General features: G+C 34.4%; 1 protein-coding gene across 1 annotated transcript in view; it reads left to right on the forward strand.

Moving 5' to 3' along the window:
- Nucleotides 1-21,396, forward strand: part of LOC150079613 (putative ATP-dependent RNA helicase DDX23) — a 147,198-nt gene extending 125,802 nt beyond the window's left edge. Inside the window, exons 13-18 of the mRNA XM_090383822.1 lie at nt 137-226; nt 857-1,006; nt 5,580-5,731; nt 10,922-11,030; nt 16,254-16,428; nt 20,968-21,396. Coding sequence (XP_090239948.1) covers nt 137-226; nt 857-1,006; nt 5,580-5,731; nt 10,922-11,030; nt 16,254-16,428; nt 20,968-21,191 — 900 coding nt within the window. The 3' untranslated portion in view covers nt 21,192-21,396. The remainder of the gene's footprint in view (nt 1-136; nt 227-856; nt 1,007-5,579; nt 5,732-10,921; nt 11,031-16,253; nt 16,429-20,967) is intronic.
- The last annotated feature ends 1,636 nt before the right edge of the window (nt 21,397-23,032 follow it).

Here is a 23,032-nt window from a genome sequence, read left to right on the forward strand (position 1 = left end):
TACATTCTGTTAACTGAAATTACTCACTTCTTTATCTGGATACATACAAATTACCACTCCTTATCTTTTGTCTTTTATTTGATATTTAAATTCTTGAATGTGTGTACACACATCTATATTTGTGGAATAATTTCAGATTGTTATTGCTACACCTGGTCGAATGATTGATGTATTAGAAAATCGATACCTGGTACTCAGCCGTTGCACCTATATTGTGTTGGATGAGGTAAGCTTACCAAATTTTTAAAAATGTAATGAAAATAACTTATTAACATTTAAAATAACATTTATAACTTTGAGGTTTTTATTATCTCTTTTAGAAATAATTTATTCTTAAAAGAACATTCCAAAATATGCTTAAAATAACAGAATAATGAATAGTCTATTTTAAAGGGTATTTCAGTAATAATTTAATTCAGTAATATCTTGAGTTATCTGTGTTTATAGTACTCTTGTAGCAGCACTTCCCTGTTTGGAAAGTGATGATTCATTAATTTAATATTAAAACCTAATCGCTCTTAAACATTTATTCTGTTATCCTTGGATATTTAATTTTGTGCTTTACCATTTATGATGTGTATATATGTGGGCTCATTTTACAGGCCCCCCTCCCAAGACCCTACCCCTACTGTGTGGTCTCCTCAAATGCTTTTGTTTCTTTTTCTTGTTGCTTCTTTATCGTTTTGTCTGTTGAAGTGAAAAGCAGGTGCCACATCTTGTTGAAACTTTCAGGTGTAAATTTGATATAGTTTCTAATAATTAATTAAATTGTGATACTTAAATATGTAGTTCAGTGTTGGCCATATTTAATTATGTAAGGTTTAAATAACTTATCTTCTTTGATACTGAATTTCAGGCTGATCGGATGATAGATATGGGTTTTGAACCAGATGTTCAGAAGATATTAGAATATATGCCTGTCACAAACCAGAAACCTGATACTGATGATGCTGAAGATGAGGAAAAATTATTAGCAAATTTTGCAAGTAAACATAAATATCGTCAGGTAAGACAGCTGAAAACCTTTTTCTTCTGTTTTTTTTTTTTTTTGGAAATTCAACAAAATTTCAAAATGGGGTCTGCAATAATTTGCTTGTGTTATAAATACTGTCAAAATTTTAGTTACAGGACAAATCTTTCTATATAGTAGAGCCCAAAGAAGAGGAAGAAGCCAGTAATGTTTTTCATGTACTAAATTTATCCTCCCGGATATTGATTTCTTCTCATAAAGAAGTTTTGAAATAAAAGTTACCCACTGTTGCAACCATTTCTCAGGAAATCAAATCAAGCAGCATTCGCATTTGGCTTGCAATCCAGCTGCTTTCTTATTAATTATCAGTCAGTTGTCAAGTTTTTAATAGAGAAATAAAAGGAAAAACTTTTCTAAGAATGTGAACCATCAGCTCGATTGTCCACCAAGCTTGTAACTCACAGTACCCAGTAGCATTTTTTTTTTTAAATAAATTTTGTTAGAAATTGTTAGATTTGTTAGAAAGGGTTCAGAGAAGAGCAACAAGATTAGTTGGGGTGCAAAAGGATATTACCAAGAAAGACTGGGGTTCTGTATATTGCAATGTCTGGAAATTATCCATTTACGTGGTAACCTAACTGAAGAGTATATATAAGAACTTTTATAAGAACTTTTAAAAGGGATCAGACTAAGACACACATACAGGAAAATCTGAAACCATTCTTTTTTCAATTTAAATTGAAAATAAATAGTTGCAAATATATATGCAGAAATTTTGCCTTCTACCAAAGAATAATTAATTGGTGTAATAAAAAAGAAGTGTGTAATTTGAATAAATTTAAAGTAGGGTTAGACTGGACAGATTGTTAGAAGGAATGGGCAAATGAAGTGGGTAAAATTTTAATTTTATTTTATCTATTTATAATTTATCCATATATTTATTTATTATTAGAGGTGTATCTAATGTATTTTTGTCATCTGTAAGTCCTCCTGTGGAAATGTACTGAGGTGACCAAGTTTTTATTTTGTATTTTCCTTTAGTAATAAAATACAGAAACTCCCCAGAAAGTTTAACTAAAATTAATATTAATGACATTATGGGAACAAAATGCTAGGCTTGCATCTGAAACTTCTTACTAGAATAACTAATGGCATGCTTTGTTAATTTAGTCTAAGACTGACACTTTGTACATTCTGTTAACTGAAATTACTTACTTCTTTATCTGGATACATACAAATTACCACTCCTTATTTTTTGTCTTTTATTATTTGATATTTAATATTTTAATTCTTGAATGTGTGTGTGTACACACATCTATATTTGTGGAATAATTTCAGATTGTTATTGCTACACCTGGTCGAATGATTGATGTATTAGAAAATCGATACCTTGTACTCGGCTGGTTTTTTTTTTTTTTTTTTTTTGTGATTCATTCCAAGGACTTGGAAGTTGAAAATTTCGCTATATTACTAAACTATTTATCTCTCTAAAAGGTCATATTTATAATGGAAATTGCACTACCCTTTCATCGTTATCATATGTTTCCATTATAAGAATTAATTTTGAATGCCTTTGTGATATTTTTCTAAAGCATGTTTCTGGAGGTCACTACCATTAAACAAAAACAATTTGCACTTTCCAGTTTATTGGGCTTTTCTGTTAGTGCATCTAATTATAAATGGGTAGTAAACTTGATCTTATTGCATTTGCAATAATAGCGATAATTGCAATTGTGTGAGTTTTTAGCTATTATGGTGAAATGTGTTCCCCTTCAAAGAAATATTCAATCATAAAAAAAAAACAAATTTTCAGAAACTTCTCTTCATTCCTATTTACGTATTACAATGATGAAGGGAAAGTGACCAACGAAAAGTGCAAGTGGTGGTAGTGCCAGGAAATGAAACAAAATTGATTTAGAAATGAAGATGAAAATGATTATGAAGTATGAAGCAGGACAAAGTTAATCATCTATTGCAAGGGAATTAGGTCTCGCTGCTTCAACAGTGAATACTATTTTAAAGGACAGTGCACATATAAAAGACCATGTCAAAGGATCAATGCACTTAAGATCAACAGTGATTACAAAACAGTGTTCAGCTGTTCCATCTATATTGAAGATGGAACAGGATCTAGAAAATATGGATGGAAAATCAGATTCAGAAGTGAGTGCCCCTGAGTCTAATGACCATTCAAGCAAAAGCAACAAGTATTTATAAAGATATTAAGGATAAGTACAGCAAACTCCAACCCAAGTTCGTGGCAAGCAACAGGTGGTTTAATAGGTTCAAGCATCGCACTGGTTTCCACAACGTTAAAGTATGCGGTGAAGTCACAGTGCCGATTCTGCAGCTGCAGAGAAATTTTATGATGTGTTGAAAAAAATTATTGATGAAGGCGGCTGTTTAACGCAACAAATTTTTAACGGTGACGAGACTGCTCTGTATTGGAAAAAAAATTCCGGATCGAACATACATTGCCAAAGAGGAAGAGACAATGCCAGGTTTCAAGGCGCCAAAAGATAGGGCCACGCTCTTGTTTGGGGCTAATGCAGCAGGAGATTACAGATTAAAACCACTGCTTGTGTACCATTCTGGAAATCCTCATGCATTTAAAGGCATCAATAAAGCCACCCTACCCGTGCATTTCCGATCGAACCAGAGAGCATGGATAACAATATCTGTCTTTGAGGATTGGTTTAATTACTGGTTCATTCCCGAGGTTGAAAAATATTGTAAAGACAACAACATTCCTTTCAAGATTTTGCTTCTATTTGATAATGCTCCTGGACATCCTACGCATCTAGATGATTTCAAACGTGAGAGTTATATTTCTACTACCAAACATGACTTCACTCATCCAGCCGATGGATCAGGGTATTATTTCGAATTTAAAAGCATACTATTAAGCACAACATTTGCTCAGGCATTGTCTGCAGTAGATGAGAAAAATTTTATGTTAAGAGACTTGGAAATCTTACAATATTTACCTGTCATCTTAAACATTAATAAGGCCTGGGCAGAAATGACTAAAAGTTGTTTAAATGGCGTGTGGAAGAAAATATGCCCACGGCACTTAAAAGGCTTCGAAGGATTTTAAAAAGACGAATCATGTGAAGAGGTTACAGATAAGATTGTAAAGGTTGTAGAGCTACTTCAGTTGGAGGTTGATGCCAAAGACATGGAGTTAATAGAGGAAGAATTATATAACAAAGAACTTATTGACTTGCAGGCAGCAATAGTGAAAAAAGGAAATGCTGACGAAGCTCAAGATGAACCAAATGATGAGCTGAGACGCTTCGTCGCCAGAGAGATGGCAATGGCATTTCGTGAAATTGTATCAGCAATGGCTAGGTTTGAGAAGATGGATCCTGACAGCAAACGATTCTTAAAAGTTAACAGAGGGGTGAATGATATGCTTGCTTGTTACAAAGAAATCTACAATGAAAAGAAAAAAGCCACTGTCTAGTCATCCATTAATATGTTCTTTTGTAAGATTGAGTGGCTGACTCCTTCTAAATCTCCACAGCCCTCAACCTCTGCAGCAACGTACTTATCAGCTTCTGGCAACGATGCATGAGAGGTAAAACTTATTGACGTCATGCCTATTTCATCTCTCTTTGTAATTTTATAATTTTGAAATTTTTTTTAAATTGCACGCTTTTGTAATTTTTCCTGTGCATGAGATAAAAAATTGAATAAATACAATAAATAATTCTATTTACATGTTGGTCAAACATTTCTTTTTTTCATTTTTGATTCAATCAATTCAGCGAGCACAGTTGCGAGTGCTGCACAAGCATGGGGGAAATTCCGACTTACGTAGCATTCCGCAGAATGCAACCCTTACGTAAGTCGGGGAGTTCCTGTATGCTATTTAAAATACACGATTATATATATATTATTATTATTTTATTATTTTTATTTTTTTTTGTTGATGGTAAATAAGCTTTGCTTCTTTGTGTCATTTTGCAAAAGCTAATACTAATTAGCATAGTAATGTCAGTTGCCCTTTAGAGATGTAAAATGATTTCAGGGAAGGTAACTGACAGCTTTCAAACAATTCCCCATCCTGTAAGTAGCCATTCAGCTGTTTCCTCATTATCAGCCAATTTTTTAATAGGGAAATCAAAGGATATGCTTTTCCAAAATGGTACTATGAGTTATAGTTTGGTAGGCAATCCTGTTCTGGGCTTTTCAGCCCCATTGTGAAAAACCTTTTCTGTGGGTGATTAGAGGAAGGAATTTTGAATTAGTACATTCTTAAACTACACAGTGTCCATAAAATCTGTAAATGCATTTTTTTTTTTTCTTTAAAACATGGTTACAATATCTGTCTAAACATTTTTGTAAATGTTAAAGCATGTATTGTTAAAGTATTAAAGACAGACATTGTAACCATGTTTTCTTTAAAATATCTGTCTAAAATAGCCATCACCAATTCCAAAACATTTTTGTAAATGTTAAAGCATGTTTCTCGGACTTTTTTCCAACTTGTCAGTACTAATGGATGCAACTTCTTGTAAACTGTGTTTAATATCTTGTTTGAGAATTTATTTTCTCTCTGTACCTCTATTCCATTAATTAATATCACTCATTTTATTTTTGACAGACGGTTATGTTTACTGCTACTATGCCTCCAGCTGTAGAAAGGTTAGCCAGATCTTATCTACGTCGGCCAGCTGTTGTTTACATTGGATCTGCTGGCAAACCAACTGAACGTGTTGAGCAGATAGTGTATATTGTAACTGAAAGTGAAAAGAGGTAAGACATTTATTGCAATATATATTGGTTCACCAAATTAACATGATAATTGCATTTCTAGAAAAGTCTGTATAAGGTGAAATGCATTAAATGAAAATAATTTCTGTGTTCAAAAAGCAATAGAAAAGGTTGAAGTGTTTCACCTCTAGCCAAAATTTTATAACGTTTGAGAATGCAAGTCAGAGTAGAGATAAATAACAGAAATCTTGACATATTCTAGAACAGGATTTCTCAACCTTGAAGAAATATTTTCATTATAGTAACCATTGAAATATTTTTTTATTCTAATAAAGTTATGATACATAATTTTAAAGCTTCTTTCTAGAGTTTAAAAGTGAGCCTGATTTGATCTTTGTATGTTAAAAGATCCAGAATTATGACCCATTTGATAATCAGAGGTGGTAAAGTTGAAAGTGGTACTTCAGTATGCTGATTTTACATGGAATGAAACATTTTGAATATTAAGCAGAGAGCAAACTATGGCCAAGAAGTTGTATTGTCGTTTAATGTTTTTGTTTCTTTTTCTTTCTTCTGTGGCTTTTCTTATATTTGAGAACAGTTTCATGTTTGTTTTTAAATTTTTTTTTTTTTTTAAAGGGAATGCATTATCAAATGTAAACTTATTAGCAGTTTAGTGTACATATCTGAAAATATCAGTAATGCACTTTTACAGTTAGAAGCTGGTTATATTTTATAATGTAATAGGAAAACTGCTATTTGAAATCTGGATTGTATTATTATGGACAATTGTTTCACGCTGCGTTGCGTGTCTTCCATTGTATCGCTTTAGGATGTTATTTTTTCTCATCAGAATTGACCTGATATATTGCAAACTTTTATTCACACATTAGTCCATTTGACAAATATTTCTACCCTTTCCTTCATCTTCAAATGGAAAGGTTTGGTTTGCATCCTGTTTATGGTGTGAGGCCTCTGTAGCCGAGTGGTCAGGAGCGGGAGTGCAGTAACACATGCTCTTTGAGTAGACCGGGGTTCAAGCCCCTGACTGCTAAATACGGTCGATCTGCCAACCTGCACTGGACCAGCATGGCAGATTATGGTCCATTTCCCTCAGCATGAATTGTTATGGAAGCTTCCATCCTGCAGTGGGTTGATAATGGCTGCAGTTTACCTTTTTTTTTTTTTTTTTTTTTTTAATGGTTTTTTTGTATTTAGTGGTGATAATTTGATTTTAGATAGAGAATATATGGTTTTCCCATTGGGATATTTACAATTTTTTATCCCACATAGTAGGAAATGACATTTGGATTATCCACATAGTAGGAAATGACGTTTGGATTGTGTAATTTATAGTCACAGCACACCAACTCCACCAAGGCTTGAGCAGCTGTTCTACTTCTGTAGACAACTCAGACTACTACTTACAACTTCAGACTACTGGTCCATCAAAAATGAGAACTAGCCCAACCTTCTCAATACGTCATAATGACTATTAAGTCTTTACCAATGGATTACGTAACCACTGAATATTCAAACTGGTGTGTTTTTCGTTAATTTAGCACATATTTAAAGAATGAATACATATTTTTGTATTTATTCTTTAATACATTGTCTGGATGGCTCAGTAATAATTATAAGTTTTGATGTATTTGTGTACTGTCCTCGTTATGTCTTAGGCCATGTTTATTTTACCATAATTTCTGATCATTTAATGGATGCCTTATTCTGTGGTACATGCTGCAGCAGAGGACGTAGTTGGCATGACTAACTATATCCTCTGATGAAGTAACTGAGCAAAGTGATAACGATCTAAATGATAGGCTATAGCAGTGAGAGAGACTATAACCAAAAACTCCAACAATTGCTGATTCCTTTTTTAGTTAGTGAAATAATTTCATCTGAAATTTTCATTAAATCTACTTCTTTACTTAGCGCAACAATCAAATGCAAGCAAATAAGTTTTTTTTAAATGGCAATTCTTTTTTGCAGAGATTTTTGATCCTCCTGTCATTAATTTTATTGTTTATAAGAATGCCTGGCGCATGTGGGAGGGGCCTCTTTGGCCGGCATCCTCGATGTATTTCACCAGTTTATTACATCGCTGGTTATGTGCAAATAAATTCAGATTTTTTTCTTTAGCAACAAATATTTTAATGAATTACAAAATATTTGAGATGGAAAGGAAAGGAATATAAATTAAAATTTTTTATAAAATGAAATGAAATCACATTAATCATATAACAAGAAGGATTTACAAATTTTAAATGGTAATCTTTTTTAAGTAAATCAGGCCTTCTTGATTAGAAGGCCTACTATACAGATTAAGACATAGTTGTAGGATGTTTATCTCAAAATAATTTTAAAATATTGAACAATGATAAATTTCATCTTTATTTACACATTATTAAATTTTTGAATTTACAATGTTAAAAAAAGTAAATTTCTTTTATATTAAAGAATTATACTGTATTTTGCATAATCAGTTTCCATACCAGTGCCAAAAAGTTTAGTTACAACTGCAAAATCTGGAATATCAAGAAAAATACATACCCAGTGGAATTTCATCAAATCTTATGTGGAAGAGCATTATTATAAAGCTCAGATACGTTGAATTTGAAAGTCTACCCATTTAATACACGGCTAATGGTAACGACATGATTATAAATCCCATTCCTTCATAAGAGCAGGGAGGGATTTTTTTTTCTCTCTTCAATTCATCAGCCCAAATATCTCAGACATGCTCAGTTAAATTCATGTTTGCAGATCTGGTTGGTTAGTTTAAGGTGAATAATATCCTCACCTTAAGCTAATTGAATAACCAATTAAGTCCTATATGGAAAAGAATTATTATCCATGAAAATGAATTTAGGGTTCATAGCACTTCTTAAAAGCTTCACAAGGTTTGTATTATACCTCTCAGCAATCAAGATGCCTCCCACAAAGATGTGGAGTTTGTTGTGGTTGTTTGTCATGGTTCCTACCCAGACCATTACACTGCTACCATAATAATGCCCCTATTTCTGATATTACAGTAATAGGAACATATTCCAGATGAGAACATGCAAAGAATACATTTTTAAGACTGACTAAGCTCATCTAAAAAAAAAAAATATTGGCTTATTGGTCTTGATTCAAGACTTTGTTGCCTGCACCAAGTGAGGCTTTCTTGATGGAGGGAAAAAGGGAGTGAAAGGAAACAAAATTGTGGATTTGCTACCTAGCACTCATTTGGAGAGGTCTGGGTTTAAATATCAGAAACTGGAGGGATTTTAAAGGCCTCTTCAGTCAGGGCTGTTAGTTGATTTCAAGCAGAGGAATTAGGGTTTTCCACTGTGAATTATTCTGAGTGGTGTTTCAGCCTGCACATGAACATCAGCTTGTGAACATACTTTTGTACAGGCATAACACATAGAGATCATATAAATTAGAACAGCATATAAATTAGTGCACTATGACAAAAGAATCCTTCCCCCAAAAAATGCACAAAGGTCCCTTTCTTAAAGCCTTCTATGTGCACATTTAAATTTATCAAACTGCTCCATGTGAAATCAACAAAGTAGTTTATTGATACTTATGGTATGGGAAACAAAATTTCTAATAGCAAATTACTCTACTAAATATGCTGAGTGTGGTAAATTTTATCGCCTGTATCACAGGATCACTTAATTATTTTGTTAATTTATTATTGTGACAGTTATTTAACAAATAATTTTGCTAATTAGTTTGTATGTGAAGTATTCAGCAGCTCATAAGATGCATTTCACCCAGTACTTCTCTATGCAGTTTTCTATTGGTGATCGTAGAAAATTTTGTTTCTGTGGCTACTGAGAACTTGAAAGAGCTGTCTAGCTTTCATCTCCCTGAATAGTATCTCACTGTTCAGGCCAATCACTAGTGATCCCAGATGCTGCAACTCTTTACAAACATTACCATTCTTGACATATTTAATGTCTGGCCACGTTAACTTGTAACCATCCTGCCAGTAGCTGTCAGCTGCTATGAATCTTTCAGACTTTTGTATTTCATTCTACAGAACAAGAAATCTTACTCATATGCACTCTGTGTACTGCATTAGATTAGAATTGAGTGTTGCGATTAAATGCACATTTTTCTTTGCCAACTTGATTTCCATGTTGCAGTTTGAAATCATATTCTGGCTTCATGATTAGATTTATCATCTTAAATTACATTTCAAGATCAAATTTCATGTAAAAAGTTATGCAGTTGTATTTAAAAAAAAATATATATATATATATATTTCAGCTATAATTACATCAAGTGATTAGGTTGTTACTGATTAACTAGATATCCCAGAAAATGTGCTACTGATAATATAAAAAGGAAAATAAGTTATCCTTTCTTCATAGTTTAATCCTTTCAGGAGTAAGTTTATAAGCACTCTGTTGTGCTTTCAGAAGTTTTTTTTTTTTTTTTTTTTAATGAATTTTGAAAATTCATAAAAATGAAAAATTTTTGCATATAGGCTTTTAAATAACTTTTTCTTAATATGACTTTTTTTGCCCAGTATTAGAAAGAAATTATTTCAAAAATTAATTCAGAATTTAAAAAAAAAACAAGAATTCAGAAAATAATTGTCAAAAATTCTTAAAAACATTTCATTTTATTATTTTTTGATGTAATACTATTTTTACATCTATTATATATTGCTTTATTCAATTTCCAACTTCTAGACCTGAATTCCAGAGAATTTTAGATTTCATAAGCCAAAATCAGGCAACATTATTTGATAGGCATGATCTCCTCCTCTGATTTTAAAATCTATTTTCATACAGAAATCTGTTATAAACTGTCTGCATCTTAGAAATGCAGATAAAAGATGGCACTGGATGAGTTTAATGTACTTTGAGTAATATAGTTAGAGAAGGATATTTATATGGTTGTTTTCCATTAAGATTATTACTATTTTTAATATCATGTGAAATTAATAATATAGTTTATTAAGCTATTTGCCTAAACTACTATACATTAAGATATGTATAGTGGTCTACTATACAGTAAGATACCTGAAATGTTACCTTAATGTATAGTAGTTTAGGCGAATAGCTTAATAAACTATATTATTAATTTCATGTGGTGTAAGAGTAAGCGTGGTATTAAATATAGTAATAATCTTAGTACTTTGAAGTGTTATTTGAAATGAGCTTGAAAAAAATATATGATAACTCCTTTTGTTGTATGTACTATAATTTCCCAATTTCTTCATTTTAGAAAGAAACTATTGGAAATCCTGGAGAGGGGTGTGGAACCACCTGTTATCATTTTTGTCAATCAGAAGAAAGGTGCAGACGTTTTGGCTAAAGGACTGGAAAAAATGGGGGTATGTATTGTAATTCCTTGTTTTTATATAAGTACAAGTAGTTGAACAGTTGGAATGATCAATATGTAACATTATTTTTATTCTATTTTTCTTTACTTTTTTTATTACTATTTTTAACTTTTGGTTCAGAATTAATTAGAATTTAGTCCCAAATCTATAGTACCTGCCTCTGTTTATTGAAATTCAAATATATTTGTTACCAGCTGTTAAAACTTTAATGCCATTAGTAATCTGCTGATATTGTGAGGCTAATAATTAGAGATTACACAAGTGGTCAGTTACATGAAAATTTGTATTACACCTGGGAATAGTCCAATAGCAACATTACAAATAATAGAATGGATTTTTCCTACTGCTTGGTTGTGGAAGAATATGCTTCTGTAGTAGTTTTTCTCATTATATGCAGTTCTTTGTTGTGTTAGTCATGCATGTTTGTACAATGTGTCCTCTGATTTTTTTTAAATGAGCAATTCAAAGGAACAAAGAGTTGCATAAAGTTTTATCTCATGCTTAGTAAAACAGCTTCAGAAACACAACATATGAACATTTACGCTACTCAGAAGTACAAATGTTCAAGTAGTTTTCAAGTTTCATCCTGTCCTCTTTTCATAGTTTCTAACCAAGAATCAAATGTGTGCAGTCCCCCACTGCCCTTACTGCTACTCAGGTATAGTAACTTGCATTTGTCAGCATTAAACCTTGATTGCTTTTCAACCCATATGCCTAATTTATGCAGGTCTTGCTGAAGTAGCATAACCTGATTACTGTCATTAACCACCTTTGTATCATCAGTAAACTCAGACATTAAACTTGATATGTCTACATCAATATCATTAATAAATGTTCAAAACAGTAAGGGCCAACACCAAACTCTGAGCGAGTCCACTTCTTCTTCTTCTTTTGATGCCATCTCCTATTGGAGGTTGGTGATCACCACGCTGTACTTTTCTTTGCCTTGGGCGAGATGAAAAAGATCCTCAGCTGATCTGCCAGGCCAGTTGCAGATGTTTTTCAGCCAAAAAGGTTTCCTCCTCCCCACTCCTCTCTCTTTCCCTCTATTATTACTTGAAGCAATTTATATTTCACCTTTCTAAGGATGCATCCCGGGTAGGCAGTTTTCCTTCTCTGCACTAAGCTCAACAATTCACGTTTTCTTCCTGCTCTTTTCAAGACTTCAATGTTGGTGATTCTGTCTATCCAAGGTATTTTTAGCATGCATCTGTAGATCCACATTTTGAAGGCCTCTATTTTCTTCTACTGATGCTCTACTGTATTTATTCAGTTCATGAGCAACCTATATTGGATCATCAGTAGTTGATTATCTCTGTCACTCAACTATCTTTCAACCAAATCACAGATATTCTTAGCATAGATTATGTGCATTATGATTTTTCACATGAAAATATCAATGTGTGTAGCCAGATTTTGGCTTTTGGAGATCGAGTTAATGGATCACCTCTTTAAACATCATATTTCCTCTTTCAGTTCCATTAGTTCATGGGTAGACAAAAATTTACAGTGTAAGCTGATTTTGCACAAAGCAATAATATATGCTGCAGTATGGCAGAGAGATAAAACTTTTCCTTACAAATGTAATCATCCATTATTAATCATTCGTTAATTTAGAAATAAGCCATTTTTATTTTGTATATATTGACGAGATTTTATTTCAAAACAAACAGTTCCCATTGAAACAAAAGGTTATTGTGAACAATAAATGTCATCATTAACACTGTTTCTTGATAAATAAACGATTGAACTTACTAGCTTCCAACAAATTTTATTAAGGCTATCAGTAGCCACATGAGTATACTGAATTACTTTTATATATGCTTTTAGCTAGATAGTGATTACAGTTTGTTCTTTCATACTGTGTGGAAAAGGACTGAGTTCAAATCTGTTTAAGATTAAAGGTTTATGAACCTGTTGCCAAGTTAGTTAGCCTCAAGCAAGGGCTGCATTATTTTTTTTCTCTCTCTGAGAAACTTGGGGTTTTTCATCCCACAAAAAGAGGCAAAATAACCACATAATACATACACTGTACAAAAAGATATTTTATACCAATGCTTTATGTCCTTAGCTACTTCAGGTACTAACTTTAAATAACAACAACTCTGGCTGGAGAGTTAACCAATCTTCTGTCCTGTTTTAACTGCCAAAAGAAAAAGAAAGCTAAAATACAATAATTATAAAATATTAGCTGTATATTGTAATAAAATAGTAGCTGTATAAGGAGTTCGACAAGGAGACACAATACCTCGGAAGTTGTTTACTGCTGCCCTTGAGGAAGCTTTCAGAAGATTAGACTGGTCGCAGAAAGGAGTCAATGTGAATGGAGAGTACCTAAACCATTTACGATTTTCAGATGACATTGTGGTCATAAGCCACAATCCCAAAGAATTAGAGGAAAATCAGTTATGCAGGGTTAGTAAGGATTTTGGACTAAAGATGAATATGGCTAAAACAAAAGTAATGATGAACAAGTATGCCACAAAAAGGGATATAATGATTGAAGGAGCAGTAATTGAAAAGGTGGAGTCATATATTTATCTGGGACAAGTCATTAGCTGTAATAATGATAAATAGATGGAAATCAAGAGAAGAATAAATTTTGGATGGATAGCATTCAGGAAATATAGTCACATACTGAAGAGCAATATCCCAGTTTGTCTGAAACATAAAATAATGAACCAGTGTATACTCCCCACCATGACTTATGGAAGTGAAACTTGGGCACTCACCAAAAGAATGGAAGAGAAGCTGAGAACTACACAGCGAAGAATGGAACAAATTATATTGGGAATCAGACTGTTAGATAAGAAGAGAAACACATGGATTAGGCAGCAAACTCAAGTAAAGGACATTCTTATCAAAACTAAAGAACTAAAATGGTCTTGGGCAGGATACATAGCTCGAAGACATGATGACAGATGGACTAAGAAAATAACAGAATGGTACCCAAGAGGAGCTAAGAGAAAACCTGGAAGACAACAATGGAGATGGACAGATGAAGTTTGTGGGTAGTAAATGGATGGCCATTGCACAAAACAGAAGGAACTGGAAAGTTGCTGGAGAGGCCTTCATCCTGCAGTGGATTGAAAATGGCTGATGATGATGAGCTGTATATTAGAATGATGCTACTTGTTTAAAACAATGCAATGAATTTGAGACTTTTTTTTTAAATTTAAATATTCAGCTGTTTGTTGCTGGCCCTGTTAGTAAACATTTTTGATGTCAAGAGCTTAAATTGTGAGATTTATGGATACCAAGCCATTTCTGTTACACTTAATGACGAATGAGTAAATGAAGTAGACTCTGTATTCAACCACCCTTGACAATATTGCTAACTAGTTGCATATGGGAGCCTATTTCATTTGCTCAATAGCTATTAAGTGTAATAGAAACCACCTGATATCCAATAAATCTTGCAATTTAAGCTCAAACCTTAAGTGGAGTTAGGTGTCAGTTACACTATAATTTTGATTTAATAACCTAGGATTTCCCACATATGCCTTATTTTTTAGTTGTGATTTAAAAGTAGTTGAGAGAGGAGGTAGGGAGCAAGGGAGGGAGAAAGAGAGGATCATGAAATTAGTATTAATAGTGGCAAACGATGCAAGAAAGCAAGCTTATACAGCATTAGCAAAAAAAAAAACCTATTTCACCTATCTATCCCCTCCAATGGTTTGTCTAAATTAGAGCACTGTTGTAATGTGAGAGACGGTTTCTGATTATCAATCATTGGTAATATTTTCTGAAGATTAGTGTGGACCCATAATTTAAGAAATTGCATTTTGAATATTTTAGTGAGAACAAAGTTAGTTTCGAATTCATTTGAGTACTGTATAGATGGCTGATTTTTACTGGAATGAAGAAAATTTCTCTTAAAGATATTTAAGATTTCTCTTATTTGAAAATTTTGAGGTGCCCAGTAAAAGTGAATTTTTGCATTTATCCTTAGATTTGTTTTAGTGACTGAAAGACCACACAACTGTAAAATGGATTAAGCCATGTGAGAAAACCTTTCTCCCAAATTACTGAAAGAATATCCCTGTTATTGGCAGTCTTCTGTCAGAGTAGTAAAAGTTTGCATGGACACATCATTACGCTGGAATGTATCTTTAGCTTTCCTTTCTTTCACTTACATAATGTTTTTATTTTTAATAAATATTTGGTTCTTTAGGAGATTCACTAATGTCCAAAAAATACTCAAAGAAATGGATTTTTTTTCTATCCAAGTTTATTTTGTGTCATCTACTGTTTACTGACTGGCCACTTTATTAGGTACACATACTTGGTCCTGTTGACAGTATGAAACAACATGAACCGAGATTTATCAGAGTATGCACCATTTCTCCACTACTGCACTGTCTTGTTGGTGTTCTGAGCCCACTGTAACCTGTACGTTATTTGTGTTTTGCTGAGTCAAACCCTTTTCTGTCGTTTGCTGCAATACCCATCTGTGACAAGGTATGACAGTTATGCATTCTAAAATTCTTCTTTGTACTGGGCTGTTATTTGACTAACTATAGTCTTTCTGTTACTTACCCTGCTCAAGTCTTGTGCAGAGTAGTATGTAACAGTTTCCAAGATACTCATACTGGCGTGTCTGGCATTGATTACTGTCACTTTTAAAAGCCTCTTTTTATCTCGTTCATTCACTCACTGAATTGCACACATAGAGTATCCTAATGTATCTGCCTGCCCATCTGCTTTTTATTGTTGTTACAAACATGATGCTATTATTGAAGGAGCACTTCATTTCATGAAAAGTGTAGGTGTACCAATAAAAGTGCCCACTAAGTGTATATTATGTGTAGTTTAGTTAGTTGAGGATTTATGAGAGAATGGCTTTGTTTCTCCTTGCAACTGATTTTAAAAAAAAAAGTGTTTGTGTGTGTAACTGGTATTTTGTTGAAGCAGATGTCATGATAAAGTTCTAAAATTTCTGTCTTATGTAAATAGCACTTGGAATGGGAAAAACTTGTTTGCAATTTTCTCCTGAACAGTACAGAGAAGATCTATCTCACATAAATCTGAAGATTAACTGGCCCTCTAGGGACAAAGTTTACAGTGTTCATCTTTAAAACACACACACGCACACACACTGTTGCAATTTTTTTATATATTTATTTTTTATTTTCTTTAATTATATTTATTTTAACTGATTTTTTTAAAATGTGCTGTACATAACAGATTTCATAATTTTTTATTTTTTTTTAGTACAATGCTTGTACCTTGCATGGTGGAAAAGGTCAAGAGCAAAGAGAATATGCTTTGGCTAGTCTGAAGACAGGAACAAAAGATATCTTGGTGGCTACCGATGTTGCTGGTAGAGGTATTGATATCCGTAATGTATCATTGGTCATTAATTATGACATGGCAAAGTCAATTGAAGGTAAGTTTGTAATATTAGATGTGTGCTATGTGCAAATTATGTATATGTACTGTTGAGTTGAGTAGCTTTATATACACAGGAAAAAAAGGCATTTTAGTCCTACATTTATATGGAATTCAGGTCAGACTTGCATGCAGGTTATGCCAATTTTACAACAGCATTCTCTTAAATCCAGCAGCCACCAAGTCTGGCTCTGTAGCTTAGTACATTTACATGCAGAATGACTTACATCTATATCCATAGAACTGCTACATTGTGATTAGTATGGGTTAGTCTGTAACATTAAAATAAGATATGGCTATGAGCATTTTAGGCAATATGACCATCAGAACAGTTTCCATGATGCAGCCTTCTCCTCCACTGTACTTCACTGTTGGTAGAGTGCTTCTTCACAGTTAGTAGAGTAAAGACATTCTCCAAAACTACACTCAGCCCTTTGACCTGAACAGTGCTATTGCAACCTGTTTTCTCATTAGAACTATTTTTAATCATAGTGTCAGTATTTTCATTTCAGAGCCTAAATTTCACATTATATTGATTATGAATTACAGCTCTACCATGGAAACTTCTAAGGATTTGCAACTCTTATAATTATTCTTTAGAACTGAGCAGAACATTGGTGTTTGAAACCTCCTGGATATCAAGATGCCTGTTGCTTTACACTACAAGGCTGTTGATACTCTAGTAAGATTGTATTTGAGAGGAATAAAAGCCTTAACTTCAGTTAATCATTTACTTGTAAATGGTTAAGTAAAGCAGCAGGGAAAAAAAAAAGTTAGGAATAAAACATTAATTTGAAATCCTTACAAATACAAAACATATCCTATATTTTAATCCCTTCCCAACTGTGGGCCTGTTAACCACGGATTTGAGATAACATTGTTTTTGTATGGCAAAAATCACAATCTGCATTTTTCTTATCTGTGCATGGTTCAGTTCAGTATCCTTAAACAAAAGAAGACAATAGTTATTGCTCCTACTATTCAGAGACCTTGAAGGGGTGGGGGGTCTAGTAGGCAGTGCACAGGGAGGGGATCTGTTTGTACTCTGCCACAGTGGTTCCCTAACTTTTGTTACTCAAGTCACACTTGGAGTTAAAAGATTTCACATTTGTGGCTTGCTGAATGAGTGATTGCCATTGAACTCAATAGTGTTTCTCCTAATGTTTGGTGCACCAAAGTACTAGAATGTAGTTTGGGAAACAGCATTGATGTAAAATGGATGTTTCTCTGGTGCGTTGCTGTTCACCGATGGGTCCGTCGTGTCACACCACATTTCCTAGCCACTTTCAGAAAAATACAGGATGTCCATAAAGTCTTTGTGTATTTTAAATCTGCAATAACTTAAGTTCTATACAAGATAAAAACAATCTGTAAAATGCATTGGAAAGATAATTTATTCCAGTTTTTATGCACAGAAATAATTACTTAATATAATTTTTTTGGACAGTTTACCCTACAAGAGATCGTTTCAGTAGAAGAGAAAGTGAACTGTGTCCTCTGGCTAACAGAGCTTAAGTTCATATCAGTGGTTAGAAGAAAATTTATGGCACATTACTCAAAGGAAGTACTGCATAGAAATTATACTTCAGACTGGATGAAGAAGCTAAAATAGACTGGTTCTGTTAATGATAAGCCATGAACTGGAAGGAGCCCAGATTAAATAGGGAGACTGTGGCATCTGTCAAGGAAGCTTTTCAGCAAAGCCCATGAAAATCACTAAGATGGGCATCTCTAGAACTCGGTTCCTAAAGAAATGGTGCACAAAATTCTTAGAGTAAAATTGCACAAGGGACCTTAAAAGATTCAAGTGCATCAAATATTGCTGGAAGAGGACTACTATGTGACATTAGCTCTTTCAGAAGTTTAATGAAAATGTTGAAAACATCATCTTATATTTTGACAATGTAATGTTTAGAGATGAAGCAATGTTTCACATTAGTCGTTAATCATCATAATTGTCATATTTGTGGGATAGAGAAATTATAAGAAGTCTTCGAGCATGAAAGGGATTTCCCTAAATTCAATGTCTTCTTTGCCCTGGAAAAAACACATAGTTGGTCCTTTCTTTTTTGAAGAAACACTGGTTAATTGTGATAGTTATCTTGCAGTGTTACAGAATATTTTATTGCTTAACTAAGATAATTAAAGATTGAAGCCAATACAGGTTTTTCCTCATGATGGAGCACCTTGCCCCTTTGCTCGGAACGTTTGATCATTTTTGAACAAAATCTTCCCAAACGTTTGGATTAGCAGAGGTGGGCCAGTTGCTTGGCGAGCTTGCTCATCTGATTTGTCCCCACTGGGCTTTTTTCTATGGGGAATGGAAAACGTGTGGTTTACTCCTCAAAACCTCAGGAGTCCTTGTTATAAATATCATAAACCTGTCATTTTTTTCAGTCCACATCCACTTGGATGCAGATTTCAGCATCCTTTCGATGTATTGACATCATGCTGATCATCGCTACTATATAGCTATCTACAGATAAGTAGGAATACAGCTGCTATTAATCAGTCATACTGACATAAATAAATATATTATACATTAGTTGGCTGGACTTGGCACATTATGGCCTTAGATGCTGCTGCACCATAAACATCCATTCCTTAGTTGGCTGTTGTGATGGTTCTTTTCTTATGAAGACTTTACTCATTACATTCAAAAGCCTTCTCATAGCAGAAAATAAAAATTGCATATAATTATATTTTACTATATATGAGTGGAATATAGTTGTAAGCTGCATATATCATTAGCTATGAAATATATAAACTGAGTGATCACTGAATTATGACCACCCCTATGAAAATTGAATGCGACCCGTTGACCACATGAAGTAGAGGTGAGGAGTTAGTCGACCTACGTAGCAAAAATAAGGTGTCAGTGGTTCAGTAGGTAATAAAATTCCATATGATGTGTGTAAAAGGAAGGATTTATCGGACTTTGATAAAGGACAGATTGTGGATGCTCAACGAGCTGGTGCTTCGATTTCCCAAACAGCTGAATTGGTGGGGTGTTCGAGAGCCTCTGCAGTTAAAGTGTACCAGGACTGGCGTCAAAATGGTCAAACGATGACCCGACGGCAAAACTGCAAAGGTCAGCAAAAATTGATGTTAGAGGTGAGTGCTGGGTCTGATGACTCATACAGGCGAACATGTGCAGCACTGTTGAAGAGTTGGCTACCCAATACAATATGGGCCAACCTGGAACAATATCTGACATGACCACACGTCTCACATATGGGCTATACCAGCAGATGACCCCTATGGCATCCTCTCCTAACCAAGGTTCATCGGCGTGTAAAAGGCTTGCATGGTGCAAAGAGCATGCAAGTTGGATGTTAGAAGATTGGAAGAAGGTGTGCTGGTCGGATGAGTCACGTTATTTACTCCACATCATGGAAGGTCGTGTACAGATTTAGTGTCAACAACATGAGGCTCTTGATCCATTATGCATGGTATCAAAAGTGCAGGCTGGTGGAGGTGGTTGTATGGTGTGAGGCAGGTTTCAATGGCAGGAACTTGGACTACTGGTGCATTTGGAACAACGTATCAGTGGTCTCCGCTATCTTTAACTGCTTGCTGACTGTGTACACCCCATTATGTTACACTTTTCCCCGAATGGCGATGGTGTGTCTTCCAAGATGACAGTGCACCGAGCCATTGGACACTTGTTGTGCAGGAATGGTTTGAGGAACACAGTTCTGACTTCCAGCATATTGATTGGCCTCCAAACTCCCCTGATATCAATCCCATAGAGCACTTGTGGGACACTATGGAAAGGCATAATCAGGCATCTGGATACACCAATCACCTCCATACCTGCATTTCTGACTGCATTACACACAATTTGGTTTGCCATACCTCCTGAACGCTTCCAACATCTTGTTGAATCAGTGCCATGTCAGATAGCTGCTGTACTGAGGGTAAAAGGAGGACCTACAAAGTATCAGGTAGGTGGTCATAATTCAGTGATCACTCAGTGTATACAGTAAGCACCAGTTATAGTAATTACTGTTATTAGAATCAGCCACTTTATAGAATCAAATTTCAAAGAACTGATTGAAATCAATAAAATGCACTACATCGTTTATTAGAATCACACCTTCGGTCATAAGAAACTGCTGCAATTGTGAATATAGACTGTTATACAATAATGAAAAATCTATAAATAGACTTTGTAGTGATAATTTAAAGCAATCTAAAATAATTGACTACTGTATTTTAAATTATAATCATATTGCAAAGTCTTATGTTTAATCAATATGTATATTAATTAAGCTATATGTAAGTATAAATTTATTTTTATTTTGCTGACCTGTAGATAATATTCTTCCGATTTTCATATATCATTTAATTGGTAATAAACTTTTGGTAATAAAGTGTAATTTTGTGCTTTATATTTTTATTTTTATAGTCTGTGGATACTATTTGTCAATTTTCACTTATTATAATCAAAATTCAGTTTGCAAATGTGATCACTATAACTGGTGATTACTTTTTATATATATATATATATAATTTTTTTTTTTTTTTTTTCCAGATTACACCCATCGTATTGGAAGGACTGGGCGAGCTGGAAAGCATGGAGTTGCTGTAACACTAATAACAAAAGAAGATTCTCACCTTTATTATGACCTTAAGCAATGTGTTCTTAGCAGTCCTGTATCGACTTGTCCTCCAGAACTTGCTAATCATCCTGATGCACAACACAAACCCGGAACTGTTGTCACTAAAAAACGAAGGGAAGAGAAGATTTTTGCTTGAACTGTTATGCAGATACTTTTCTGTGTCACAACGGGTTATATCTTTAATATATTCAAATACCATGATGCAGCTGTAGGTTTTATTGAAAAGAGATTTCGTATATCTCTGCGAACGAAAAGACCTGCAGTATCACTCTGGTAAAGATTTTGTATTTGCCTGCTGGTGTACAAGAGTATAAATTTTATTCAAGTGGGATTAAGATCCCATATTCCACATGGTATTTTAGATCAAGTGAAAGTGCTGTGTTATATAGTCTGTAACATCACTTGTAAATACATTATTATTATCTTTAGTTTGCAAGTTCCTTTAATTGTGTCCACTCTTTTTTTTTTTTTTTTTTTTTTTTTTTTGGGTTTTCTTCCAGCATATAATTGTATTTTCAATCTGTATACATAATTTTAAGAATATACGGGGTTGATTTTAAAAAAAATTGGATCAAGTTTACTATATAAATAATTTTTTAGATCCATAGGAAAATGTCATATTAATTCTCAGCATAATCCCTATTTTCCAATACAGGAATTTCAACAATGAGCAAGCATTGAGGTTGGTCCTTGAGGTTGTCACAGACATTCTCTCAGATATGCCAGACAAGCTGTACTTGCTACCTGTGAGTCTAAAACGCTGATGGAACTAATATTCGGGTAACACTCAAGTCAAGTGGACCCAATTTCGGCAAAGTCCGGACGGTCTGTGACAGCCAAATCCTCTGCTTGCACCTTCACGATGGCGGGACTTTTAGTAATCCTGGGTATAACCTCCATGCACAAGTACATGGTGGGTGACCATTCCAGTGTGAACCAACGTAAGTAGGGGTCGAGGTGTGGCGCCCACACCACATGGAGGAACACCGCCCCTCTATGTTACCAGGCAGTACTAGGTGGTAGATGACTCTCATCAACCGGTGCAATACCACCACTTTGCTTATTGGAGGCTACAAGTGGTGGAACCCATGTTTAGTCTCTGGAGCTAAGTTCCGGTTAACCCTTCCCCATCTCTTCCATCATGCAGTATGATTGATGAACATCGTGGTGAGATCCAATATTCCTTACATTTCGAGGGTACAGCTCTAAAACGGTGTTCGCAGGCCGGCCGCTAATTAGTACACTGGACCAAACCTATTGGTAACTCTCTAGGAGTCTTCCGGATCAGCTAATGTATAATCTTGCTACCTCTACTCTGCCAGATAGTGACTGGAGGGCGTCCAAGTAATGTGTATGCGGGGAGCATTGTCGAGGCCACGTTATGTCAAGGATCTGGGTTTATTCTTACTATGTGTACGCCATATCCAAAAATTACTTCATACAGCATGTGCCACTTTTCTTATTATTGAATACACCATGAATTGTCAAATTAATAGAGCATGCTTATCTGCGAAAAGATCTAAACCTCCCAAGCACTTCCTAATTCATTTCACAAATATACGTGTGGTCTCAATTCTAATCTCAGCGATGTCCATTTCCACTTGCAGTCTGCCAAACCCCATGTACTTTTTCTGACAGAATCTCAGTTATCGGTTGATTCAACTACTGCTCATCTCAGATGCCCAAATTATTCACTGTATGATTCTTTTCGCCTCAAAGGTGGTACTTGTGCATATGTCCGTTCTGATATTCCCTGTCAGAGACTTGGCAATTTGGAATCTCCTCTCTTTGATCTTCTCTGGCTTAATCTCTCTACCTCATTGTGTCAAATTCATCTGTTGTCTCTACCGTTCTCCCAACTCCACTAATCACTTGGAGCTCTTTGACTTCCTCTCTTTGCAACTTGACTTTCTGCAGTCCAACTTTCCTAACAGTGAGGTAATTTTCCTTGGTGATTTTATTGTTCACAACTCCAGC

The sequence above is a fragment of the Mastigoproctus giganteus genome, chromosome 10 (assembly GCF_048544385.1).
Source record: "Mastigoproctus giganteus isolate SK-2022 chromosome 10, ASM4854438v1, whole genome shotgun sequence".
In the NCBI taxonomy this organism is placed as follows: domain Eukaryota; kingdom Metazoa; phylum Arthropoda; class Arachnida; order Uropygi; family Thelyphonidae; genus Mastigoproctus; species Mastigoproctus giganteus.